Source organism: Poecilia reticulata, linkage group LG17, assembly GCF_000633615.1.
Source record: "Poecilia reticulata strain Guanapo linkage group LG17, Guppy_female_1.0+MT, whole genome shotgun sequence".
NCBI lineage: Eukaryota > Metazoa > Chordata > Actinopteri > Cyprinodontiformes > Poeciliidae > Poecilia > Poecilia reticulata.
In genome coordinates this window covers 12,137,292-12,164,030 of record NC_024347.1, presented here as the reverse complement: position 1 = coordinate 12,164,030, position 26,739 = coordinate 12,137,292, and the positions used below count along the sequence as shown (strand labels likewise).

General features: G+C 39.7%; 5 protein-coding genes and 1 non-coding gene across 9 annotated transcripts; 2 read left to right on the top strand and 4 right to left on the bottom strand.

The window, feature by feature from the left end:
* The first annotated feature begins 22 nt into the window (after positions 1-22).
* On the top strand, positions 23-2,251 carry fitm1l (fat storage inducing transmembrane protein 1, like). 2 transcript variants are annotated; one of them, XM_008433649.2, is made up of 3 exons: positions 23-556; positions 683-896; positions 1,511-2,251. In XM_008433649.2, exons 2-3 carry the CDS (start codon positions 718-720, stop codon positions 2,184-2,186), a joined length of 855 nt encoding a protein of 284 aa, XP_008431871.1. In that variant the 5' UTR covers positions 23-556; positions 683-717; the 3' UTR covers positions 2,187-2,251. The 2 variants fall into 2 exon arrangements, with proteins under 2 accessions (XP_008431871.1, XP_017165451.1); XM_017309962.1 differs by having other exon boundaries at positions 24-546.
* A 1,424-nt stretch (positions 2,252-3,675) lies between these two features.
* Positions 3,676-9,602, bottom strand: trnau1apb (tRNA selenocysteine 1 associated protein 1b). 3 transcript variants are annotated; one of them, XM_008433650.1, is made up of 9 exons: positions 9,443-9,602; positions 7,392-7,489; positions 7,036-7,135; positions 6,320-6,372; positions 5,500-5,628; positions 5,012-5,128; positions 4,486-4,804; positions 4,106-4,151; positions 3,676-3,965 (listed from the first exon to the last, which is right to left on the bottom strand). In XM_008433650.1, exons 1-9 carry the CDS (start codon positions 9,479-9,481, stop codon positions 3,829-3,831), a joined length of 1,038 nt encoding a protein of 345 aa, XP_008431872.1. In that variant the 5' UTR covers positions 9,482-9,602; the 3' UTR covers positions 3,676-3,828. The 3 variants fall into 3 exon arrangements, with proteins under 3 accessions (XP_008431872.1, XP_008431873.1, XP_017165710.1); XM_008433651.2 differs by having other exon boundaries at positions 4,106-4,148; positions 9,443-9,601; XM_017310221.1 differs by lacking the exon at positions 9,443-9,602 and adding an exon at positions 7,807-7,835.
* A 754-nt stretch (positions 9,603-10,356) lies between these two features.
* Positions 10,357-10,428, bottom strand: trnaq-cug (transfer RNA glutamine (anticodon CUG)). Its single transcript has one exon. It is a non-coding gene; the product is annotated as a tRNA-Gln (tRNA).
* Positions 10,429-10,914: 486 nt separating this feature from the next.
* Positions 10,915-11,945, top strand: LOC103479295 (ankyrin repeat domain-containing protein 45). Its single transcript, XM_008433652.1, has 4 exons — positions 10,915-11,180; positions 11,395-11,562; positions 11,638-11,685; positions 11,822-11,945. Exons 1-4 carry the CDS (start codon positions 10,919-10,921, stop codon positions 11,893-11,895), a joined length of 552 nt encoding a protein of 183 aa, XP_008431874.1. The 5' UTR covers positions 10,915-10,918; the 3' UTR covers positions 11,896-11,945.
* A 3,157-nt stretch (positions 11,946-15,102) lies between these two features.
* bpnt2 (3'(2'), 5'-bisphosphate nucleotidase 2) lies at positions 15,103-20,472 on the bottom strand. The gene is made up of 8 exons (XM_008433653.2): positions 19,757-20,472; positions 18,968-19,040; positions 18,542-18,688; positions 18,282-18,435; positions 17,515-17,610; positions 17,165-17,326; positions 16,028-16,162; positions 15,103-15,332 (listed from the first exon to the last, which is right to left on the bottom strand). The coding sequence occupies exons 1-8, from the start codon at positions 19,879-19,881 to the stop codon at positions 15,193-15,195; spliced, it is 1,032 nt and encodes a 343-aa protein (XP_008431875.1). The 5' UTR covers positions 19,882-20,472; the 3' UTR covers positions 15,103-15,192.
* A 210-nt stretch (positions 20,473-20,682) lies between these two features.
* Positions 20,683-26,722, bottom strand: dars2 (aspartyl-tRNA synthetase 2, mitochondrial). Its single transcript, XM_008433655.2, has 13 exons — positions 26,376-26,722; positions 26,164-26,287; positions 26,010-26,056; positions 25,374-25,480; positions 24,934-25,003; positions 24,494-24,673; positions 24,174-24,281; positions 23,922-23,984; positions 23,553-23,705; positions 23,259-23,477; positions 23,057-23,167; positions 22,898-22,973; positions 20,683-22,094 (listed from the first exon to the last, which is right to left on the bottom strand). Exons 1-13 carry the CDS (start codon positions 26,466-26,468, stop codon positions 21,910-21,912), a joined length of 1,536 nt encoding a protein of 511 aa, XP_008431877.1. The 5' UTR covers positions 26,469-26,722; the 3' UTR covers positions 20,683-21,909.
* Between the last annotated feature and the right edge of the window lie 17 nt (positions 26,723-26,739).

The following is a 26,739-nucleotide window of genomic DNA, read 5'->3' as shown; positions in this document are numbered from 1 at the left end:
TGTGTCAGACAGGGAAGATGCTGTGATGGTTTGTATTCAGCGGACAAGGGTCAGTGTCCTCTGAGCGGGACGGCTACAGTTACGATTGAAATAGAAAAGTATTCTGAATCTATAAAAGCAGTATGCCTGGGATGATAACAGAGAGGTACAAGATTTGCATTTTGTGCAGAAGCAAACAGGAGCAACAACCACAGAAAGAGCCACAGGGGGGTAAATTACATCTGAGTCAGCACTGAAGATTGCTGGAACGGAGATCCACTGGGGCCGGGTTTCACAGGGGGCAGACGTTTGGAGTCTGAGGAATGCTCAAAGCCAGTTGTCACTTCATTCATGTTGTGCAGCGGACACGGATGCGGGTTTACGGCCAACAACCAGAGACGTCCACTGTTTCCTATATGCAACCAGCAGCTTTGGATTAGCCGTTGAGGCGGCGAAGGATCTGATCTGGAGTTTTAAAACAGAAGCTCGCTTGGAGAAACGGATCGGGGGGGAGTGGAGGAGGGTTCATGTCTGAATCTTTCTGGTCATGACTTGTTGGCAACAAAGGTAAATCAAAGTGAGTGATGTTTTACATATTGTACATAATAACAGCATTAACGTTCAAATTTTAAACACTGGTGAATTTGATTGGGTTTGTTTATGCTAAGACTACTGCCCTCAAATGCTGACTCTCCTGTTTTAGTTTGGGCCTGGACTCGGTTCTGGTGTTGCTTTTAGATGTTCCTCAACACGGTGCTGGTGGTCCTGACAGACCTGGCTGCCAGGTTGCTTGGTAACAAGCTGTTCAGGCARCATTTCCACCTGCTGCTCTCAGCTGTCCTGGTGTTCGGCCCTGCGCTGAGCCTCTGGGTTTCCCATCACAGCATCTTTGCCAAGAGAAGCCACTTCCTGTATAGGTAGGATYACTTCCTGTTTATGCTTCTCAGGTTTTCTTCTACCACGTGACTCCAAYGCCTTRTCAAACATATGAATTCCCATTTTACCCTTTTTCACATKTTGTCATGTTACAGCCACCTGCTACATTGTATGTCACCTTCCTAAAATAAGGGCCTAAGTTATWTTTTGCCAAAAGTGATGACTAGGGCCATCAGTTTAGGGAGGTGACAATATGTAGGGACTATTCTTCTTYGCAGAGCAGATCAAACTCAGTCAAACTTCAAGTCTTGTTGCATAGGCCCAGACTTTGACTACGCTCAATATGAACATTTTAAAAATGCAAAGACAATAAAGTCTGCCTGTCTATTTTTCAAGATAAMGTGCCAGTTTAAACTCAGTACTGGAGACTTAGATTTTAACACACAGACTGACACAAGAGTAAATGGGGAAAAACTGACAAACTTCACATCACAGATACAGGTCTAAACATGTATGTAAAGGGTCACTTTGTGTTGCATATTATTTAATCAAGAATTTCCCCATGAAATGCTTATATATGCTTATTAAAACTGCATATTCCAGGCTGAAGATAAAACCCCTACACCGTCTGCTCCTCCTCCTCTCTGTCCTCCAGGTTGTTCCTGCGCTCTGGTTGGGGCTGGACGTGCGTTTTCGTCGGGTCCTTCGTCTTCCTCCTCTCCTACTCCATCCGCCGCTCCGTCCTACACTCGCTCCGTCACCTCAGCAGGCTCGCGGTGGCTGGAGGGSTCTGGCTTTGTTTCTGCACCCTGCTGGACCTCCTGGAGAACACCACAGGAAGCTGCTATGAACCTCTGCCTGCTGGTCCAGAGGTCACCGGTGGGCAGCCTCTGCTGGTGCTCAAAGAGGGAGAGAGCAAGDCCSAGTGCCTGAAAGCTGGGATGGTGTGGCGAGGTTATGAGGTTTCAGAGGACGTCTTCCTTCTGTGTCTGTGCTGCCTGCTGCTGGCAGAGGAAACGTCGGTGTTTGGTCCGTATCTGAGGCTCGGGGGCGTCTCAGACGCCCCACTGAGGATCCTCTTTTTGCTCTGTGTTCTCCTTCTTGGACTGTGGATCTTCCTGTTGCTCTGTCTCTTAGCCTAYTTCCCCCAGTTCCCCACTCAGTTGCTAGGAGGGGCGCTGGGCTGCCTCAGCTGGAGGGGACTGTATCAGGGCTGGTACCGCATGGGGCCCAGCTGGTACTGCCCAGGAAGGCCAGGTCAGGGACTTCTCAACATAAAGACCAGCAGCACTGGCGCGGAAGACACACTAAACCACAATCACTACAATTAACCGATGAAAACAGATTCAACGCTTTGAGCTTTAACATTAAAAGTCTTTAAATCTTGCAACAAAAATTTGCCTGGAAAGTTTCGACATTTTCTTTCACTCTCTATGTGTAAACCTGTCATTATTTTTGCATTAATGGCGCTTCAAACATTTTGCTTACAATTGTTGTGCAATTTAAAGGGGACATATTATGCAAAATTAGCATTTTGCACGTTTTTGTGATTCCATTCAGGTCTCAACTGCTTACAAAAAAAATTAAAACACCAAGCCTTTTTTTTTTTTCGATTTGGTTTCCGGAAAATGAGCCCTTTGAAAAACCTTGATTGTTTAGTAACATTCTACAGGCACTGGGCTGTTACCTACCAACCCAAGATGATCCACCATGTTTGGTCAGCTGGTTTTACTGTTGTACAACGGCTACAATACTCTGTCGTCGACTTACCAACCAGAAACCACTTTGCCATTTATGCAGGAGGCTCCATTTCTGCTTTTCAAGGATTAAGGTTAGTATAATTTCGCTAAACATTGTTTGAGGGGTCATGGCCAGCCGCAGCTTATTTGGATTTAAAGTGACAACAGACCCTAAAACAATTCTGAAAGCAGCTCAAAATAGATCAGACTAAAAGCTCAATATAAAAAAAATATTTTGTGCAAAATGCAATGAACATATCTGAACCTGTTCAAGTAACAAATTTATTACCAAGAAGTAACTAAGTATTAGAAAAGTAACGTATGTTTGGATGTCAAACTGCTTGACAAATAGTCAAATATTTTTGCAGATCGTAGTTTTATAAAAGAAAAAAAGATGATAATGTTGGTGACATGACTTTGCGTTTACATAAGATTGTGTGGTTAGGACCCCATTTAAAAAAAAAAAAGTTAAACACTATGGYATTTAATAGTTTATTAATAAAACATCTTCAGAAAGACAATATATACAAAATATTTTCCACTAAGCAGCAGAAAATAAAGGCTACMAYAAGTTCAGCTGGTTCTTCACACAAACCTTACAGCAGCGCCGCATCTAAAACGTCTCAGAGATGCACAACATTCACCCATTACATTCCATCCGGATGCTGGAAACATTTTCCTGTTCTTTTGGTAGCTCCATACAGCCACCTTCGTCCCACAATCCAGTTTAAATTCAGCAAACCAACAGAGAGAGAAATGMAAGAGTCCTTAAATACAAACCCAAACAAAACTGATTTATCTGCATAATGATCCTAGAGACGATGTGAAACTGAAAGAAACGTTGAGTTTGGCGATCGCTGSAACCTGATGTTTGTTCCTCGTTCATATTGTTAATAGGTGAAATACTGCCACACATCATTCAGCTTACAGCAGCGCAGCCTCTGAGTGCCAGTCGGCTCCAGCTCTTCTAGTTCAGAGACCACCTGATCTTCACAGTACCTGTTCTTCTTCACTAACTTCCCGTTTGTTACCAAAAGGCTGACAAATCCGACCCAGCGAATGTCTGTTTGCAGTGTCTGCGGAGGAAGAAGAGTGACTGAACCTACGACCAGCCTGTCTTCTTAAGTCACAGAGCTCTGGCCGGCGTGTTTTGAGATGTGTTTGCTGCGACACATTTTGGACGTATAAAAATGACTTAACAAAAGAACTGAAGTATCGGCTGATGAAAGGGATATCAGGAGAAGGTTGGGATAGGGCAGTCAACAGAGTCCAAAGGTTCCCATCGACAGTTCATCAAAGCGTCATAAAACTCCTCACTGTGCTGCATAAAGTCCTTGTTCCACAGCTCCACGTCGCATTCWGGGATGGGCTCTGGAATAAATCCCACCAAGATCATCAGAAAAATAATTATTCATGCTGCTTCTCTTTCATAAAGGTTTAATAGACACATTTTGAGTTGAATCGTTTCCAGTAGAAATAATGATTATTGGAAAGCGATCAAGGATTTTTACCTTCTGTGCTGTCATCATCAGCATCTTCAGCTTGCTCCTGGCCCTGCTGGACACAGACCCAGGATTAAAATAAAACTACTGTCACCGGACCATAAAACAACTAAAAGTTTAATCAGAATCCTAAAAGTACATCAATACTAATCTGAATATATCWAATTTGCAACCAGGAAAACAGATTGTGTTTTTTATTCTGTTAGCATCACTGAGCAAATGCTATTKCTACCTACAGGTATTGTTGATAGTCAGCTCCAATACGTTTATGCAACCATATTGTTGTAGGTTCATCAAATTACAGCCTATAACAGATTTAGATTTAAACATAATAAAATACTTTACAGTCAACTAACTTGCACCAGTTGATCAGCTTGTATTTCTTTTACCTGTACATCTCCCGTCATGTCGGTGGACATGGGTGGCATCCCCATGGGAGGBGGGGGCATCATGTGACCTGGTGGGGGGTAGCCGTAAGCCCCGTAGTTATAGTTGTAGCCACTGTTGTAGCTGCTATTGTATCCGCTGTTGTATCCGCTGTTGTAGCCGTAACCACTGCTGTTGTAGCCACTGTACTGGTCATAGCCCCCCCACTGAGGATAGTAACCGCCCTGACTTCCTGCTGCCTGGCTGCCATAGTAACCAGTCTGTGTCGGGTTGTAGCTACTGTAACTCTGAGTCTGGCCTCCTGGGTAGGTCGTCTTTTGGCTGGAAAACAACAACAAAAAGAGGCAGATTTGAAATATTGTCAATCTAAAACTGTCTGGACTGAATTATTATGTAAAATATTATGTTTAATCTGATTTATTTATTTTTTTTAAACTCAGATAAATTTCTAAAATCAATTTTGATATTTTTTGTTTTTAAAGGATCCTTTTTTTCCCCTCAATCTTCATCTTGTAAGATGCGTCGTACCTTTTCGCCACAGCGATGCTGAGCCTCAGGGTTTTCCCCCCCAGCACGGCTCCCTGGCACTCCTCTATCGCCGCCTTCTGTTCGCTCTCGTCACTGAACTTGACGAAGCCGTAGCCTCTGAAAAACCAGACCAAAGTTACGCCTCCTCTGCCCACCGGTTCGTGCCACATACTTGCCATGTATTAGCCACTTATGAGAAACAGAATATAATGGGTATTATTATGGTAGAACTGAAACTTGCTGTTTTACTTTTAACATGAGGTAGCATCACTTGAATTGTGAGTTGCTCTTGCTTAGCCTATATGGGGAAAACAATAGTTTTAGCATAAGACGGCAAGAAAACATTTCTTCAGCCTTTTTCGAAAACAGATGAAGRTGCACTGGTGGTCAACGTCCAAAGCACTGCTATCTGAGTAACCAAGTTTAATAATAAAGCACAAAAAGAATTTTAATTAACAAATTAAAAACGCACAGAGTAGTCAACGTACTTTGAATAGCCGTACTGGTCGGTGACTACTTTGGCTCCTTTGCAGGAAGGGTACTTCTTAAAGACCTGATGCAGCTGAAAGTCGTCCACTTCAGAGGCCAAGTCTCCCACAAACACTGAGAACTCCGGCCTGAAAGAGCAATAAATAAATAAAAAATCATTAAAATGTCTATTTGTGCACACATAAAGAACTCAGTGATTTATTCGAAACAATACTGGTAAGCMGCAAAATGTAACTTCATGTTTGACAAATAAGCTGAGCTCAGGTTATATGTTTATGAGTAAACTACGAGAATGTTCTTAGTTTTAGAATAGCAGCTAAATTAATACAGTGGATGGTCTGAATTACCTAAGGGGAAAATAAATAATTGAGGTTTAACATTTTTAACTTATTCAATTAAAACTTTCTATAGTTTATTTGGCTTTTAACAGGCATAGTTAAAGACACACCTAGAAAGCAAGCAGGAAACTAAGTAACTGAATTTAAGCTCGATCATCCCCGACAGTTGAACAGACAACTGTCATTTCCTGATCTTTTTCTGATCATCAATGCACCACAACTAACATAGATTAAATTAGATCTATGTTTATGATGTCATTAGCGCTACATTGCTCGAGTCCAGCCAACTTGCGCGATGTGTCGAAGCACTAAGTTTGGACATTGGAGCTATTTTGGGAATGAGACTCATGATAAAACCCTAGAAGAAGCTACTGTAACAACTGTGTTACATCTGAAGAAATGTAGGAGTATTATACAGACAGAMGGTGTGAAAGMKACCTGAAACGGAAAGTAAAGGTATAATACACAAATCTGATCTTACCCTGCTTCTGGACGCTTCCCGTATGTGGCATAATTTAGCTTAAACTTCCTGGGCTGCAAGTGTGGGGGGAAAAAAAAAAGAACGCAGACATTAAGGCAACCTCAAACACCAAAGACGTGTAGTATAGCACTGATATTGCTGGAAACAAAAAGTGGCGTTATTATTGTTATTTAAGTTTACATACCTCCACCACCCAGACCAGCCTTTAGCCCCTTCCTCAGTTAGTTCCTACCAGAGACTCTACCAGGGCAGCCCATAGCTTGGCCGGCCCACTGGGCCAACAGTACTTCAAACCAAGCAGTGCCAAGCAGCTCATAGCTCATAATGTCACACACCACATGAAACCGGCATCTTCAGGATGGGAACATTTGTTGCTTTACATCAACAGGCCTTATTGTCCAGCATTTGTCGCACAAAGTCACATAAAACCATTAAAATGACACAGGTACTAGCGGGTTAAACTGATCAGAAATACTCAAAWGTTCTACTGCTACACAGGTGGGTATTCATAAAACAAAGTACATCCGAGGTGGKCAGAGCTCCGCTATCCACAATAAAAGAGTTAAGCACTGAAAAGGCCCAAATCTACCGCTGAGGAAAGGAAGATGGCGAGAAACTGTCAATATATCGATATCAATAGAGAAACATTTATTTCTGATATGAGAGCTACTGAAAAAAAGAATGTGAATATTTTGCWGCTAAATCAAACAGCTTACCGGGTTTGATCCTGGAACCAGTTTTCCGTTGAGTCTTTGTACGCAGCGGTCGACGCTCGCTTCATCTGCCAGCTCCACAAAACAGTAACCCGCTGAGCCACTGTGGAAAGACAAAGAGGGGAAAAAAAACTGAAAAAGTGAAGCAAAGGGAAGGCAAGTGGATAAAAGAAAAGAAACATTTGTTTTTATAGGGGGATGAAGCAGCTACGGGGAAGGCGCAAATGTGTAACTGAGAATAAGTTAAGAACAAGTAACGTAATATTCAACAACAAAAAGGTCAGTAAATGTACAAACTGTCAATTTAAAGGCTTTAACAACAGAATCATGTCTGATCAGTAGTGTTCTGCATTTCCTACCCTGTTATCCTGTGAGTGATGATCTTGACTCCCAACGGTGACTCTCCCATACCACTAAAGGCCTGCTTGACAAAGTTCTCATCCATATACGGGTCCAACTAGAAATAAATAAAAGAGGCAACTATGTCACTGTCAAATAAAAATATATGACTCAAAATAAGGTTGTGCGACATTTAGAAACAATCTTTACCTAATATTACTAAATCAAACTTTGTGGCTTTTACAGGCTTTATTATTGTACATGTAAACAACCTGTAATCACGTTTTAAAAAATCTTGATATGAATGAGCACGATTCAAGCATGAATGCAGAAATCCCTTCAAATCCATAGTATAGATAACAATGCATTGGTATGTTTTTAACCAAAGAAGAAAAAATAAATTAATAAAGCACAGTTAATAAAGTAAGTCATTACCAGAGATGTGCCGATCAGGTTTTTTCCTGCCGATTCCGATCACCCATGAGTGCCGATCACCGATACCGATCACATAATTTTTATTTTTTTAATCATAAGCACTACCGGTTACATTATCTGGAAAAAGGAACCATGAATTCACCTTAATTTAGACAAAAACTTGTTTCTAATAACTTTTTCCAAGAAAAAAACAAAACAGGCATTGTGCAAATTGTACTGCTATCGGTAATACTATCTTTAACAGACTGATAATATTTGAAGGGTCTGAAGAGGTTAAATAATGCAAAGAGTCAAAATAAAACCTCTCAACATTGCCAAAAAAAATTCAAGTATAAAACTTAAAATTCAAAGGCAAATACAGGTTCCATTACAATAAACAATCCWGAGTTACTGAATGAAAACTTCCTGATAGCATGGCGGCTAGCTGATTACTGCTAGTTCTGATTGGCTGTTTCTGACTGAGCAGAGTAATTATGCAGAGCAGGGAGGAGATTGATTCTTTTTTCAGAGATTATCTGTCTCATGTTAGGACAGCGAAAGTTTTAATACATATGTAAAATTTATTTTTTAAGTTGGATGCTGCAGCTCCAGAGGTTCGGTGTGAGAGTCACTACCAGGTGGAGCAGAAGCGGCTACGGTTCAACAGCCGTTGTAAAAAATTTTTATCATAAGCACTGCTACCTGCTATCTGATCGCTCCATATGTCTTTTTTACTGCAGTGAGCCTCGATGTAGTCAAACTCCGTCAAGTATGACATTGTTTTTTATGCCATATTAGGTTAATCGCGTTGATGCATTTTGACGTGCTTCAATTTTCCGCCGCAACACGCAAACTTCCCCAGTCACTCAGTGCGTTATTGTTCCACACGACATGCTTAGGATTTGTTGCTTCGCGTTTGCGCAGTGTGAAGGAAATAGGAGACCAGCTGCACAGGCAGGCTGCGAAATGAGATGCAGGTGATCGGATTGTGTTATCGGCAACAAGAGACCGTGATCGGTGATCACCGATCATACACTTTTTCACGGAAATCGGCCGATTATGATCGGTGGCCGATCGATCGGCACACCTCTAGTCATTACTGTCATCAAGACACTAAACAGTAGTTTCTGCCACTAGTTTGTGTAAAAACAGCAACGAAGCATCAGTGAACAAACTATTCATAGTACTAAATATACATACTGCACTCATGTAATTTTGTTAATTTTATCGTAAAGACTGTTTTTTAAGACATTTAAATCTACTGCAACTACTTTTGACTTTAATATTTCCGCTCGGATAAAAGACGATACTTCACTCGATTAAAACTATTTTCGGTCCCTCCAGAGTTATGAGATCTTTAACGCTCTAGGCTGCAGTTCTACATGTCAGACTTGTTAACTGTTAGCTTATATTCAGCTAACGTTTCCCGCGGCATGACAAAGCACTTATCCACAAGTTAAATATATTCGCACTTTTATTAAACCGAACTTTTAGATCATTTAAGTTACCATTTAGTTCTAGAGATGAGTTTCGAGCCATACATACAAAGCACTTCGGCGGAGGCATATCCGTCTTCATGGTTCGTCAAAGCTAACCAAGCTAGCTATATGCGCGGCTAAACTAACGTTGGGAAATAAAAGCAAAGATTAGGACTTACATCACCCATCCACAGGCTGTTTTGCCTGTTAAACATCATTGAAAGTAGTATCGACGTGACACTATAGAAGAAACTGTTGAGCAAAAACTGACAAAGTCCTCACTGCAGAAATTTGCAACCCACACGTCGACTGACTTCCGTCTTAGCTAGAGTAGAAGAGCGAAGGTTGCGCTGTGCTTCCGGTAGGAAGTTGTAGAACTAAATTTCAAARTAAAATGAAACTCACAAATAGTAAGTTACTGTAAATCGCTCAGATACTAATATGCTAATACTAATATGAAAAGGGCGAGTAAACGTGTTTCAAAAATATAAATAATAAAGCCGTTTCTTTTTATATATAGATATATGTCACTTACATTTGTTTATTTGAATCCTCATTAGTCATTGCCGTAACAATGGCTACGTTTTCCTTGGATCCACACCATAAATATATATTTGTTACAAAATCAGATACGCATAATTATGAGCTATATAGCAGAAAAAAAGTCAAGATTTGCGTTGCTGTCTGAGCGAACCACTCAGTGTGTGATCTATTTGACAAGGAAGAGTTAAATATTATTTTGTAGATTACTGTCACAGGAAAATGTTATCGTTATTGAATATTTGTGGAACGTTAACAGAGAATGTTTGATCAAATATTACAAGAATCAATTTCATAATTTTTTGGACAAATTAATTCATTAATTTTTAACGTTTATTTTATTTATTTATGGAAAATAATATAATTTAAATAAAAAGAGTAAATTACAGCTTATTTTTGTGATACTTGAAACTCAGAAGGTTATCTAGATTAGAGAATAAACTGGAGTATTAGGTCGGTTTACTTTAGTAGACTAACTGAATTTGATTAATCATTGAACATACTGTAACATAATCACAATTTTAAAGCTGTCTTTGTCATTTTGCAAATAAGAAGGTCCCACCGAGATTTGAACTCGGATCGCTGGATTCAGAGTCCAGAGTGCTAACCATTACACCATGGAACCACATGCTGTAATTCACGTGTGCTTCATGCTAGAGTTAAAGATGCGTTCAAGTACTTCTGAAGTTGTGGGAACGTGGCCTGGTTTCACGTTGATTCATGTATTCAAACATTTCCGCGTCGAAAAGCGGCGACCGTACTGAGGATGACACTACTAACGAGTAAAACTCATGTGGAGGCCAGTAAAAAATAGTCAGAAATTATGCTTTGCTTTTTCTTTTCCACAAAGAGGCACAATTTAAAGAGAAAGTAGTAAAATACAATGCAAACCAGGTGGATAATATAAAACTCTCACAGCTGAAAAAAATGCAGGTTATGTGCGTAAATACTATGGGGTTCCCCGTTTGTTTCTTTGTTGCTGTTGCTTTATTACAAACAAATGTAAAAAAAAAAAAAAAAAAAAAAAACTATAAACAATAAAACAAACAAAAAGCATCACCTTCTGTGTGGTAACATTAATGGCCTTTAATGCAACACCGACTGACGCGGTAACCATGGTAGCTGCCATTCTCGGGATAGCAATGACATCAATACAGGACGAAATATTCAACAGCGTTCTCTCAGGAGACGTAGAAGACTTACAGCAGGTTCTGGAAAGTTACGATGCTACCGAAGAGTCAGAGGAGACCAATTTGTTTGGAAAAGTGGACGAGATGGGAAGAAATGCCCTTTTAGTCGCCTCCATGCTCGGAAAGAGCAGCGTTGTCCGTGAACTAGTGAAACAAGGCGCCAAGTTGGACGAGCAAACCGTCAGAGGTGAGAGGGAATGAACGGGATCACACAGTGGGGTCTATCATTTCATTTTAAACCAACAATATTRAGTTTTGATTGCAGAGCACAACCAGATACCGACTAACACGGGTACAAGTTTGAATTCTTTGGCAGGATTGACCTTTATACATTTAATATTAKAACGTGTTTATTGTACAGAAAAGCCATCACCTTGATACACTGCCGAATTATTTGTTAGGGTATACATCGCTGCATCTTGCTGCTTGTTGGGGCCATCTGGACACAGTGAAGACCCTGCTTGAGCTAGGAGCTGACTTAAAGGCCAAGACCTTCAGAGAGGAGTCACCTCTGGACCTGGCCAAGAGATACTCCCAGACAGACTGCATTGTCCATCTCACACAGGCTGGTGTGTGAGGTCTACCTCAGCAATGTGGATAGTATTGAGTGGAAATRACTCTAAATTGTGTTTATCCCCATCCAGAAAAGGAACTGGAAGCTCTTATCGCTGCTGCAAACGAACCTCCCACAGGTATTGTATTTATGTCAGTATTATAATTATGTCCAGATTCTGCTTCAGGTTTATAACTTATTAATGTAGTCTAATTAATTATTTTTAACATGTTAATCTCTTCTGTGATGTTTCCTGTTTTTGTTTTTTTTTACAGCCACAAAGGAGACTGAATCAAGTCACCAAAATCCAAGAGCAAAGCATCGGAAAAGCACTAAGTTTAGCTCCTAATTTTAAGAACATTAATTATAAACACAGTAAAATATTGACGTTCATCAATCCATTGTCTRTACCCGCTTGTCCCTGCATAGTCACGGTGGGAGCTCCTAGCTCCTGCGGTCATTGGGTAAGAGGCGGTGTAAACCCTGGACAGGCTGTCAGTCCATCACAGGGCAAGACAGAACAAACAGCGCAGGGACATTTTAGAGAGACCAACTAATCTAACAGTCATGTTTGTGGACTGTGGGAGAAAGCTCGAGTACCATGAGAGTACACACACATGCACAGGGAAAATATACAAGCAAGGTTTTTACTAAAATATTTGTTGCATTTAGAGTGCCTTTCCTAATTATTCATCCACGTTCAAGTTCGTCCCATTTTTACCCACAAACTTTATTGTACTTAAGAATACATATGGTTTACTTTAAAAAAAAAAGAAATCTGGAAAGTGTAGCAAATGTCTACAAATGGTGAACGTCTCTTGAGCCGATTCATGTGTGAACATTTAAATCTTGAGAGACATTTAACAAAAAAAAAAAGGGTTGGAGTAGACACAGCCCATCCTTTCATGCACACAGTTTATTGGAAATTCACAGAAGCAAAATGAATTACTCATGGAAACTGTACATACCGTTTACCAAAAAAAGAAGAAAATCAGACCAAAAACCAGGCTACAGTCTTTTTAAAACCATAGGGCGGTCATTCACACTTTTACTTTTTTATTTTAAGTTCAGGAACACATTAAAAGCCTGCATGATTTTTATATCTAGCTATGCTGCTTAAAGGCAAAAATAGTCAGTTCAAGCAGATTTGCAGGTTGTTGTTTTTTTCTATGTCATTTCTGTGGTTAATGTAAAATTTTACCATGTTATTGGAGGGAATAGAAGACACCATTGACAGAGACAAATTTCATTTACTTCAGCAGTAACTAAAGGTTTTTCTACGTTAGCTGATAAAAAAAAAAAAAACCTTCATGTACTCCGTATCGCTTCTCATTTGGCTTTTGCATTCTTTCAATGTGTAAATCACCCGACTTTAAAGAGAGCAACTGAAACACTGGCAGAGAGGTAGACACAAAGATTTGAGATTCTTATAAACCTAGTAGCCATGCAAAGAAAAACTGAAAATGAGCACCGCTACTAAATCTCCCAAATCACATTAAAAACGACAGAAGTAGTGAACACCAGAAAATGTCTCTCCAAGGCCTTCCAGATATCCAATGACAACATGATGCAACTCCCACAGTCTGGTTGGCATGACTACGTGGAAAAAGACACAGAGGTACACATGGTGCTCCTTTGAGAAATCCACGCTCAAGGCTACAGACGGTCCACACGTTGTTGTACGTTTGAGCTCAAAGGTTGTTTCAGCTCCATGTTGTACTCTGCAACATTGCAACCTAGTAACAAAATCCCCATCTTGAAATTGTGGCGGCTCGATTGGAGGCTTCAACGTGTGCAGCCTTAAGGAAAGCTGAGCAGCAGTCTACAGAAGTTAGGTCTTCTATACACGGATCTATTTTGTTTTTTTTCGTACATTTATAAATGTATGGATTTWAAAAAGACCTTTTTCATATCTAAAGTAGTACTCCCAAGCACGTCACAACACAGTGATGTGAAAAAGTGTTTCTTAAAGTACACATGCACGAGAGTCTTAAAGGGGTGTATCCAAAGTCGCACCCCAAAACAGTGTCCATGTCATTTTCACAGAAACCGATGTCAGCGAGCATTGCTGTCTACGTTACTAATGTAGCTTACAGCGACAATGTGGTTTTGTCCAAGCAAAGGCACTGTAAACATAAAACTGAAACTCAAGCGTAACAGCTTTGACTTTGCCATGTCTTTATGTAATAAACCCATWCCAGATCATTCCTCACCTCTATCAACAAGTTGTCAAGTCTCGTCAACCAGCGGCAGACGAAACAGTTTCAATATTTAACTTCTGACCTAAACGGAGCTTAATCTACATATCATTAACACAAATGCCATCAAAACAAAGTAAGCATGAAAAGATCCTTCAACAAATGTATCTTCTTCACTCGCGTGAGTTCTCTGCTGGTATTTTTCGACTGAACACAAAAGGTGAAAAGTGACTCGGGTACGACCGACACAGTGCAGGAAGACGAACAGTAGTCAAAGGAAAYGGGGATTCGTCAAGACCAAAAATCCAAACCATGCATGCATACTTCAGAGGTTTGAAGCCACTTGTAGGAAGAAATGAGGAAGTACTAATTTCTCTTTCCAACTAGGATTTGTTTTCTTACTGAAAAATCTTTGACTTTGACATCAAGTATATTTTGTGGTTTCCAAGGTTTCTAAATCGAGAACCATCAAAACAAACGGTTTGGAGTGGAGAAATGCTGAGGCTAGGTAAAGGACTACTTCACTTTTTTTGCTTAATGAATTTTGAATAGGCAAGKAAAAAGTACCAATTTCAAGCATGTATTGTTGCATAAATTCTGATTATTAAAAGTGTTGAGTTATTAACTTCAACATCGAATCCCTTCCTGTGTGCCCACTGCCACTCCAGCAACTTTTGTTAGTTATTTTGTGCTTTAATAAAAGTTTTTAAACCAATTTGCTGAATTATCTGATAAACATTGAAACCTCAACACAAATCATGGTTGGCCATGATTTGAGTTCTCTCAACTTCTTCTCAATTAATCCATCTTGATATAATCTCAATAAAAGATAAAGGATTTAAATAAAAAAATAAAAGGATTTTTTTAAWGTAATAACCCATAGATTTACTCAAAATCCATAGTTTCATTAGTKGCAGAGATGGTCTTAATGTCTGATGCTCTCTGAAACCTTCCTCTCTAAATTTGTGTTACGCTCAAACACAAATTTAGAGAATTTGTGTTTCTCTAAATTAAAAAAAAAAAAAAAGACATCTACGATGGTGGAAGCAGATGCCAAGCTCCAGAGTTTCTCCTGCAATGTTCAGCTGTATGCTCCAGAGATTTTCACATTAAAGTCCCCCTGTTCTCCTGTGAAGGTGAAAGGAGGAGACATGGAAGGGTCCACTGTTTTCCCCACATTTGCTTGTGAGCATGCGGTTTCYCATGAGATGGATGAATGATGCATGTAGCTGTGGAGGAGTGTGAATCAAGAACCATTGTGGTAGCCATGCTGGTCACAATCCTGTTCAGTGGGCCAGGTTGGTGTAGACGGCAAATCCCCGCCCAGCTTTCAAAAAATAAAAAAAATAACATGAACGTCTGATCATGTTGATGTTTAATCATCTCTTCTTCGTGTAAGCCTCAGCACAACATGCCAGAGCTGCCAATGGTTCTGTGGTTGTCTTTCACTACTTTGAAGGGTCCCAGTTTGGAAGTTTGGCCAGTATGTCCTTATGATCCACTTCAACACTGGCCACCAGTCCTCCTTTGTTCAAAGGAGTTCCACTGAAGTCGATGTTCTCCCCCTTCAGAGTGGTCATGTGGCCTCCTGTAAAGGAGATTAATGGCTATTAGACAGATAAGTGTAAAGTCTAAATTAATTTCACCCATATCAGAATTATGAGGAAAAGACTAATGAGTTACATCAGCTCATGCGTTTCTGTTCTCTTTGTCAGTGTTCAAAAATATAACAAACTGGTTCATTTGTAAATTAATTATGTGTTAGAATAAATCGGGTTCATATTCCAAACACAGSATATTTGACATTGGGTCAGGGAAATGTATTGCACGACTTATGATAGATGCAAAGAAGCTAGCTAGCTGGTAAGGGTATAGAAGTAGCTAGTTAGCGGTAGCCTTAATCATTTCAGAATGCAACGAAGATGTCCGAGTGTGACTCAAACAAGACCCACAAAGAAATAAAACAAAACAGGATGCAAGAGATTAAACAAGCCTGTCARGACAACATTTAAAACTAAGATTAACATATTAAAGGCCAACTTGTATTTAAAAAAATWAATWAATTTAAGACATTTTAAAGCCTTAATTGTAGATACATGAATTCAAGACTTGCTAAGGATGCAGGTACACCCTGGATACATTCCTTGCTGGGAAGACATTTGAAACTAGAGCTTTCAGAGGGTTTAAGCAGCTCTTCTCTCTCAGCTGAAGTCACTGCTAATAATATAAAGAAAGTATAAGAGTTAGTGTAAAAAAGAAATAAGAAAATAGCTATGTTTTTACCAAGTGCGTTCAGTAGTGCGGCACCAGCGCAGATGTCCCATTTCTTAATGTATGTGATATGGATGTAAACATCTGCTTCATGTATAGGCTTTGTTTGACCTGAATGCATCTTCAACAGCGATAGCACCTTGTATCCTGTCAGACAAAAAAAAATAAAAAATAACACTGTGGCTGAAATGCCTGGTGCCTGTCTAAAGAGAAGGTTCTTAACACAAACTACTGCTGTTTGCTTAAGGGTTACAAAGAAAAATGACAATTTAAAAACCCGACTTTAATCCAATTATTTGAGAAAGGCAGAAACTGTTTACATTGTGAGGAAAGATAAATGCAACTGAATCAACTCACTGCAGCACTAAGTCACACGTCACTGAGTTGGTAACAGAAATACAGTGGCTCTCAAAAGTCTACACGACCTGTTTAAATAATTTGATTTTCAAATTTAAAACTCAGAAAATGTTTTATTTTTTTAATTTGAGTTTTTACTGGCCACATTGGCGACATCTGGAGGATATGCTGTAAAACTGCTGATTTTGTGAAAACAATTGTGCACCAGARACATGATGAATAATTCATATATCTATGTTTGCAGTTACATGAGCGCTTTTTAAAGCATGCCTAAGTAATTCATTAGTAGCCATAGCAATACTTCAAGACCACATAAAATTGTGAAGAGTGTGAATTTGGAGACTGAAAAACAGCAGCTTCACCATTTCGCAGGTGCACTTCTGAATTTGTTTGCATTGTGCAATCTAGGTAAACGGTGGACATTAAATAATGTCTGACTTTGCACAAGACATACGAGTAGTCAATGACGTCTCCTACTTGCGCCATATTAGCTTCCTCCTCTTYCCACAAAAACACAAAAGTTTTGCAAGGCTTATTTACATATTTTTGCATATTTACACAAAAGAGTTTCTGGTGATTCCACCTGTGCACTCAATAGCACATTTACTGGAATCTCCAAAGATGTGCTTGGATACATGCATAATTTTTTTTTCTAGTTCAGCTAATGCCAGCCTTTAGTAGACAATCAACACAAGTCTTTGTGCAATTGGCTCCTGGTCATCACAGCTGCAGGTAATATCTTTCATGTTCCTTAAACGCTAACATGAAAAGGACCAAGAATTCTCTGCTCACCTGCGCCACCTGCTGGGATTATTGTTGTGTTGTTTCCAAAAGCAGAATGGATAAAGTTTTTTACTTCTCCAGAATGTGACCGTGACACAATCACTTTTGGCGAGTTGAGGTTGTAGGATGACCTCTGCTTCATGTTTGTTCCCTGACCTACCATTGCCCAGGCTGAGGAAGCCGTAATAGAGACAGAAGCAGAGCAGAGAAAGAGAACAAGTTCATATACTTGCTTTTTTTTCTAGCATAAAGACACTTTAGATTACAATAAGGCTTTTTTAAAATAAGAAAACATATCCAAAGGGTGTACTTAGTCAAAGATAGGGATAAAACATCTATTCACAGATGCCCCAACCTACCAGTAAACCCTGTAAATGGCTGGTGTATGACACCAATGACTGGTTTACCCTCTAGAGCAACACACACCATAGTGGTCACATAGTCCACCATGTTCTCTGTGGAAAGATAAAGTCACAGGGTAAGAGTGAAAACAGGCATTTGTGTCCAGTGTGCGTATCTGTTGCTGTAGGACTTKCTGCAACATTAGCATTAAAGATGCAACACACACTGATGTTGCAATGATAATATATTTGAGACATACTGTGCAGCTCTAATTACAAATAATTATTCTGACTCCAAGTTAATATACCAGTTCAAAAAAKTAATTAACAGAAACAATACAAAGAAAGGCCTGGTGCACTTTTGTGGTGCAGCAAYATCAAATGTTTCRTCTTTGACAACCTGGCTTTTCGAGGTTGAAYTGCCATCCCACTCCCCAATACAAATATTCAAAACATTTATATTAAATAACTGGCTATATTCCTTTCTATACATACTTTTYATAAGATCTCCCATAATAGTGCTAAAAAACAAGAATATAGGCAGAATATAAATTATTTTTCTGAAACRATTAGAGTGACAGTACTGGTTGTTCTCAGAGGCTGAAAAGTAAACTCCAGAACCAGTTCTACACAAAGATTTTGTTCAACATGATTGGGGGAAAAAAAAAGGCGTATATGGGGTCATGGGACRACTCCACTGTTTTCCAAATGTAAGGAAAACAAGGGAAGATGAGGCAATAACGTTGGATTTCAATGAAATCACAGAAATTGTGATGCCGACCCACCTGTGTATTCTTGAGTAGCATCCAAAGGATCAATCCACACAGTGATGCTATCAGCAGAAACCTCCCTGCCTTTCTCCAGCTTCAGTATGTCATYAGGTATGTTCCTGCTCCAGGATACCGAATCTAGCTTGCTGTCACTTTCCTCGCTGTATACCTAAATACAAAAACATTTGGGCATAATCACTTGGATATGGATATTTTTATTTCAACCATACACAAAATCAAAGCATAGTTTATGATAATGCACTGGCTTTGCTCACAGTGATTTCAGGAAATGTGTTCTTTATTAGGTTATACATCTTCCGGTGCGACTGCAGGTCACCCATAGTCAGAAGCTCTTTAGCTCCTTCCTTTGTTTCTCCCTTCGACTTCTCGTTGAGCGTGTCTTCTTCACGTACTCTTTTCACCTAGAAAGGAAGGAGTCACATGTTCAACCAGCAGATACAGCATAAAGAGAGAAATCAAAACGAAGTTAGACATCTAGATGTTGGGTTTAGAAAAAAAAAGTGAGGCCAGTGGCAACAGTGCATGGGAGGAAGCCAGAGTACCAAGAGAGAATCCACAAATACTAAGAGCGTGTATTTGCATATAATTAATATCACGTTTAAAACAATTATTACAGTCTAGCTCCACTTTTATATAAAATGTTTCGACACATTTTATACGAAGAAAAGGATTGTCTTTACCTCTTTCCCACCCAGTTGTGCAGCCTCCACAGAGACAGCCAACAGKTCTCTCAGGTCCACCTTTTTCCTCTGCCTGCAGACAAGATGACAGAAGAAAGGTTAGCATCCCAATTTTTTTAAAAAAATCCTGTTTTAAAGGAAGATAATTGAAAATGTAATGTTTTGAAGCAGCAGCAAAGCCATAATCTTTTTTTAAATCGGCCCGTCTTTCAGTATACAGACAAAACTGAAACTATTTAAAAGCACAAAACAAATACCACATTCACATCTGCCAGGTGAAGAGTCACTGTCAAGTAAGGTGTGACGCACTATCCTGTCTACTGAAGTCTCTTCCACATCTGTAGCAAATGTCTTACAAGCAGGACTGCATTCAGACAGACTAAAGTGATTTTTGGAATGTTAATCAACCCGGCTCCACCACTATTTAAATTAATCCTCTGATGATTCGTTGTCATATGAAAAACTGAAAATCCTGCTTCTGCTATTGTTTTTTTTTCTTTAACATAATTTCAAGCATTCAAGCAGGTGTGATTAAGCTAAAAAAAAAAAAAACTAAAAAAAAACACCAGTTTTGATCTGTTGAAATCAGTGACATTGGGTAATACCTCAAAGAGAGAGAAAAGAAATGAAGTAGGAAGAAGAAAAATGTAAAAACAACCAGGAAGGCTCAAGTAGACAGGACCCTCACAGTTTAGATTCAAATTATACATAATAACATCCGATGGACTTAAGTTAAGCATTGCGTTAGATAATGTTACTTTACTGTACATGAAGAAAAAAAAATCCAACCTGAAATAGGACAGGTGGTTGGAGAAGACCCCGGCATACAGGTGGTAGATGACACCGACTCCCAGCAGGCAAAACACCGCCACACCGAGCGGTGACAGCCGGATACCCATCGGAGCCATTGTCATTGGAAGTCACTCCGACGGTTTTCAACTAAATAAACGTAGGAACCAAAGAGAACAGATGTTCTCTGAGTTTATCAGTGAATATAGCTGACGTGGCTGACCAGTACAAACACCGAGACGTCCCGAAGAGCTTCAGCTTCACAGCCGCTGTGTGGCTTTGAGGCAAATATCTCCAGATACACACAAAGAAATGTCCCAAACACGATAACGAGAATTCTTATAAAGAAACMCCAGAGCTCTACCACCAACACAGGATATTGTCTACGAGCCGACTAGCCGTTCAGCATCGTCTGACCCTGGAAATGCACCGAATAACACAACGTCTCCGTTGGAAACGACATGCCGTTTCTTGGACGCCTCTAATGCACTTAGACGTCGCCGTCAACTAGCAGARACAAGCCACGACTTCACTGCTGTCGAAGCGGAAAAAGAACAATCACATCTCTGTTCAATCATTTTTTTTTTCCTGAGCTACGGTCGAACACCCCGACACTTCCTGTTCCGGGTTGCCGTAGTCATAGAAACCGGAAATGTTTCTATGCTGTACGTGAGAAAAACTACAGAAAACTACGAAACTACACAACCGAATGAAATGACACTTGCTAGAAGTGTCGCTTCGTGTAATATATAAAACTTAAGGATATAAAAATAAAAACTAAGCCAAGTTTTTATTTTTATATCCTTAAGTTTTAACAAACAACAAAACGTTTTTTTTTCAAAGAGCATACAAAAAAACATTCAAATGTGAAATATAAAACTAATTTCTCAAAAAAAAGACAAATGTAATATAAATTAAATAATATTAAATAAATCAAAAATATTCTCCGCCTTTAATGTGACTGACCTAATTCAACAGAGGTCCAGCCAACTGGTACTAGTAATCTTGAGTGAAAAGGACAATGAGTGAAGAGACTGTGTCTGCAGTAAGGGCAAATCAGGATTCTTGGCTACCATTAGACCATGATTGCACTCCAAGCAACAGAKAAAAAGGTTATGAAAAGTATAAATCAGGAGATGGTTGCAAAAAAAAAATTAAAAATCTCCAAGGGAATGAACATTCCCAGCAGTTCAGTTAATCCATTGTCAAGAAATGGAAGAAGTTAAATATTTTTGATTTAGTTGTCATTATTTTGTAAAAAAATAAATAAATAAAAATAAGAAAAAAAATCTGTTTTAGATTTGGTGTTAAAGTCTTTTTGGAAATTTATTTTGTCAAAAAAAAAAAAGTTGATCATGATCGGTTTGTAAAAGCAATAAAAGCATAAACATCCAATGTTATATTCTTATATACCCTGTATAGCTGTGCACTCCAATTTTCTTTTTTTAAATAAAGTCAGGTTGTGATTATATGCAAGTAGGCTTATATTGTTTCAGAGCAGAGTAACAGACTGCTCACACTTTAAGGTAAGCATGTTAATGAGAGGATAAGAAGCTATTAGGAACTTTACTCTTAAAAAATGGAATTAGTCATGTATCTTTAGCCCTTTGATCCCAAGCCCTTTGTACTTAAAAAAAACAACAATCTTCCACTGTCCCAATTAGGCATTTTGTATGCTATTTTCTATTTTAACTTTCTTACCAAAATAGTTTTACTCTTATCCACAAGGTGACAAACAGGTCACTCAAACTGACAGACAAGACACAGAGTTTTAAAGAAAATGTCCTGAAACAGTAACTTTGTCGATAAATGTCATTTTATGAAACAAACCAGACTCAGTAACAGTGGGAAACACCTAATAGGTTTGTCCCCATAAGTATTGATACTATTGAAGTGTTCCATCATAGTTCAGTTTTAGCTTTACACTCTGTCCTTTTGGCATGATATTTTTTAACCGTGAGTGGTCAGATACAGCCGACGCATCATTTCTCTCTTAAATTCTCTTGTCTTTAATGTCCCTGCGGACCAAATGGACATTGTTCAGCCTACATGTCTCTCTCTGTGTCTTCATCAACGCTTTTATTTCCGATGTGCAGATCAGAAATAATGTAGGAAAAAATTTCCTCAGACGTTGATTTGTCTTTTTCAAYGTCTCACTTCCCTTCTCGTCCGCCCTCTGTTGGCCATRTGACAGAAATGTGGTACGGCTTCAGCTCCTCCTCTGACACGGAATCAGGTGCGTGGCTCATGAGGTCATGACCCCGAAATGACTTAGGGAAGGCGATGACATCACGAATGGTGGAAGCTCCGACCAAAATAGAGACCAGGCGATCCAAACCTATGGGGGCATGATAAAGGAATCARCAAACCAGCTGCAAGTTAGCTAAAAAAGAAAAAACACTGCCAGTAAACTAAAAAACGCTTTGGTAAACAAAACGCTTTCTGAATTTAAACTGTTTCTTTAAAAAAAAAAAAAAAAACCTTAGCAACTGTTCTATACTTGATTTTATCTCCCGATTCAATAAAAACACCTGAATTTGGACTTGACAAACATTCTTTAACTCTGTGTAATTTCTTTTACATCGAGTCCTCCTGATTTCATATTTCATGAATTTCCCTAAAATGACTCCCTATCAGTAACATAACAGTCATGACCATATAAACGGCTAAAGATGGTCATTTTTACCAGAGAGACACAATTTAGCAAGCCGCACAACCAAATGATTTATTAACCTTTGGGAATTGCTATGTTGAAAATTTGAATACAGATATGTTACATTTAGATTATGTTATGACCAACTAAGACATGTAATTACTCAATATATTCTGGTATAACATTTTCGACAAGAAAAAAAATTATTTTTTCTGTCCTTTAGTGTAATTTTAATGAATGCTGAACATTTTTTGATTAATATCTAGATCACATGGGCTAAAGTGTCTAATTTTAATGTAAAATTCAGCTTTTCCCATAATTTCTTTTTACTGATTTCACTGTTTGTGCTGCTCAACTCTTGTCCTGCTTCTAGTGTATTAAACCGGTTGAACCAATCCGATGTCTATCATAGCTAAGGTTCTTGTGACTTGGGGTCAAATGGCGCCCTCTGGTGGCTCTAATGTTAATCTCCAGGCATGCGCAGTTACCCAGAGCGATGCCTCCATGAGGTGGCGCTCCAGAGTCTAGAGCCTCCAGCAGATGGGAAAGGAGACCAGGATCCTCCTGCCAAAGGAAAAATACAAAATTAATTATAACACATATGAGCCAATATAAATTTTTCTCTTTATTAAGTGAGGAAAGCTAACCTTCAGGATGTTCTTTAAGACATGAAGCTGCTCTGAGGCTTTATGGATCCGGATGGAACCTCCTCCGATCTCACTGCCATTCAGTACCAGGTCATAATGCTGCCCTCGCACCTACGAAGCACCAAGACACCACATTGAATATGGCCTGGGCAATATATTATTTTCCACAAGGGCAACTATTTTAAAAAAAAGATATAAATACCTTGTGCGGCTCTGTGAAGAGCAACTCTCTGTCCTCCGGTTGCGGAGCAGTGAAAGGRTGATGAGCGGACTCCAACTCCTCGGGTTTATCTTCTTTCGGTAAGAAAAGAGGAAAGTCCACAACCCACAGGAAGTTGAAGGCATCCGGGTCACGRACCGAAAGGCCATGAGCCTCTAGGAGCTGCGCTGCCTTTAGGCGAAGGCTGCCGAGCATCGGGCGCTGACAGCAGGGCAAAGGGCAGTTGAAAAAAAAACCTTCTCAGTTGTTCAATTTGTCTTAGAGCCAGGACCTTACCACAGCATGGAGAGARCCAGCTGCCAGCAGCAGCAGGTCTCCTGGTTCGGCGTCAGTCTTCCTCAGCAGATCCTCTGTGACGGAGACGGGCATCAGCTTCTTCAGGGGAGACTTTAACGAGCCGTCTTCTCTGACCAASACCAGACTCAGCTCCTTCACAGGAAAGAAAAAAAAAAAACTATTTAGGAAAAAAAGAGGCCTAATAATCCTTTGTGGATTTTTTCTATTGCAATTATTGACTTTAGATGAGGGAGATGTAGATTTTGAAAATGTTTTGGGATCTCAAAGACTATCTAGGATTTAGTAGTAATTGAAATCTAATCATTGAAAAGCTTCATTTGATAAAAACAAATGGAAATATGAGCCTACCTGTCCAAACTGACTCTTGGCTGCTTGCTTCAATTCCTCTAAATCTTTCCCAGTGAAAAGTTTCTTTCAGCAGACMCAGAACAGCCACAAATAAAAGCAAAAAYGGCACAAATTACATATCAGCATACAAACAATATTATAATGAAGCATGTCTTATTTGAATTAAATACATTTTCTTTATTGAACTAAATCCTGAACTGTGTAGCACAGAACAGCATTTTACAACAGTATAAATAACATAAATATTCATACAGCTCCACTGGGGACACGTATGGCCTGAACCGAGCCTTCTGATTGGCTGAGAGCTGATCTGAGGAATTCAATCTGAGTGGAGGAGAAAACGTCACTGATGTCTGTCAGCTGGGAAAACAAGAAGACAGAAAAAAAAGTATGTGAGAATAATATAAACACTTTCTTAATGACCTAAATCTTTCATCTGGTTAAACACAATTTAGGCTTGATTAAGTCACCTGCTCCCCAGATTCTTGATAAATCCAAAATTCTGTACATATGCAATCCATTGGTAATYCTCGCTAAGGTTCGGTTCATCTAAGCCACAAGAACTTACCCACCTTCATGCCAAATCTAGTGTCYGGTTTGTCCACGCCGTATCCTCTCATCGCTTCATCATACGTCATCGTCTGGAAAGGGACCGTTAGAGAACCTTTCTCTGCTGGCCAGGAATACTGCAGCAAACCCTCCACCAGCGACAAAATGCCGGCCTGGTCCACAAAAGACATCTCTATGTCCACCTGGAGCAGTCAGCGAGAAGATCTGATAGGTTAGCAGCTCCTGTCAGCTACAGCTCCTATCAAAACGCTGAAATTTTTTTACGTCTTGTCACATTCAAACAACAAATCTTTGGGTTTATTTCCCTAGGATTGTATGTGACACACTAACTCAGTAATGTAGAGAAGTGAGAGGAAAACAATACGTTTGTGTGAGACGTTACAACAAGCAAACACCTGACACCTTCACGGAACAGGCCGAGCATCCCACTGCTGCGTCCCACCTGAGTGAACTCTGGCTGCCGGTCTGGTTTGGAGCCTTCGTCTCGGTAACATCGAGCCACCTGGAAGTACCTGATGACGCCAGTCAGACAGACGACGTTTGAATTCATGAATCAGGAAGCAATTCAAGCACGGTGGGATTTTAGCTTTACCCGTCTTCCCCACTCTGTATTTTTATGAGATTTAACAAATCCGAAAGATATTTGAAGTAAAGCACAAGCAAGCTGATTGCAGCCAAATTACAAATGCACAACAAATAACAAAGCTGTTTATGAAATAAAGTAACTCAACAATTTCCTATTGTTGGGCAACTTTCAGTGAGAATTTTTCTCTTATCTAGCAAAGCAACGACTGCTTATTTAAATGTATAAATAAGTATAAGCTACATGCTGATGAGATTTAAATCTCATCAGCATGTAGCTTATTACATATGGCCACTCACCGGTCCACTCCAGCCACCATCAGCAGCTGCTTAAACTGCTGCGGACTCTGAGGCAGAGAGTAAAACAGGCCTGGCTCCCTGGAGGGGACGACAAACTCTTTGGCGCCCTGAAAGAAAAAAAACACGAGATTCTCAGTAACGTATGAGACACGTTTAGATGTTAGCTTCAAAAAGTGACAAGTACTTTTGCCACAATAACATTTCAAGCTTTTCTAAATGATTTGTTTTAAAGAAAAATATGCATTCCAGCTGAACTTTTATAACACTTCGCCAGGTGACGSCAACAAAAATGTCAGTGTATTTTGAGGGATTTTATGAGCTACTCCTTCACAAAGTGTTGTAATTCACTAAACTAAAGCATAGTGTGCATTTGTATWAACCTCTCWCTACTCTCWTACCTCCAATTGCAAGTTCCAAAATGAAACYTTTAGCCGACAACTAAAACTAAAGCTGAAATAAGATGGTGGGAAGCATCAGGGTGGAGATGATTTCCTTCAACAGGGATRGAGAATCTGATGAGAGCTAATAGGAAGATGCCTGAAACTAAGTACTGGTCAATCCGAAGCATAATTGTGTGCTAGAATGGCCCAGTCAAAGTCCAGTCCTATATCCAATAATAGCTGAGGACCTTCTTACCCCGGGTGTCCTTTTGAATAAAGTAGGTGTTTCGACATCCACAAAACCTACAAAAAAAAGGAGAGGAAAAAAAACCCAATAAAACTACACAGAATTGAGGTCAAATTTGAAAGAGAATAACCAAACAGAAACACGTGAACATCACTGTCCGTACCATGCACATTACAGAGATACTCCCTCATCTTCATCACCAGCTGAGATCTCARTCTGAGATTCTTCTGCATCTGCGACGACCTCAGGTCCAGGTAGCGATACTGCATCCGCAGCGACTCGGACTTCTGCACCACCCGGCAGACACGACGCATTTTTAAAAGTCACTCGAATACACGAGTGAAAGCTTACTCATTAGCTGAACGAGACGCTTACTTTGACAAAGTCCTTTATCTCGAAAGGCAGCTTTCGGCACGTGTTGAAGACTTCCACATTTTCCGCCAGCACCTCTATGTCTCCCGTTGGCATCGCCTGGCGTAAACGCAACGAGATGAGAAGTCAGGGCCGTCTTTAGAAAAATGGYTSCTTCGATGCAAGGTTTGCAGGACATATCTGAAAAAACATTTCATTATCTAACTGTGCTGCTAATGAGCGCTGATTTCCTAAACTTTTTCTGCTTAGGGATTTGTGTTTATGATGTAGATTTGGTTAAACTCACTCTTAGTGCAAACACTCCTGCAGCCATTTGATACATTTAATCTAGCGGTTCTCAACGTGGGCGGTACCGCCCCCCAGGGGG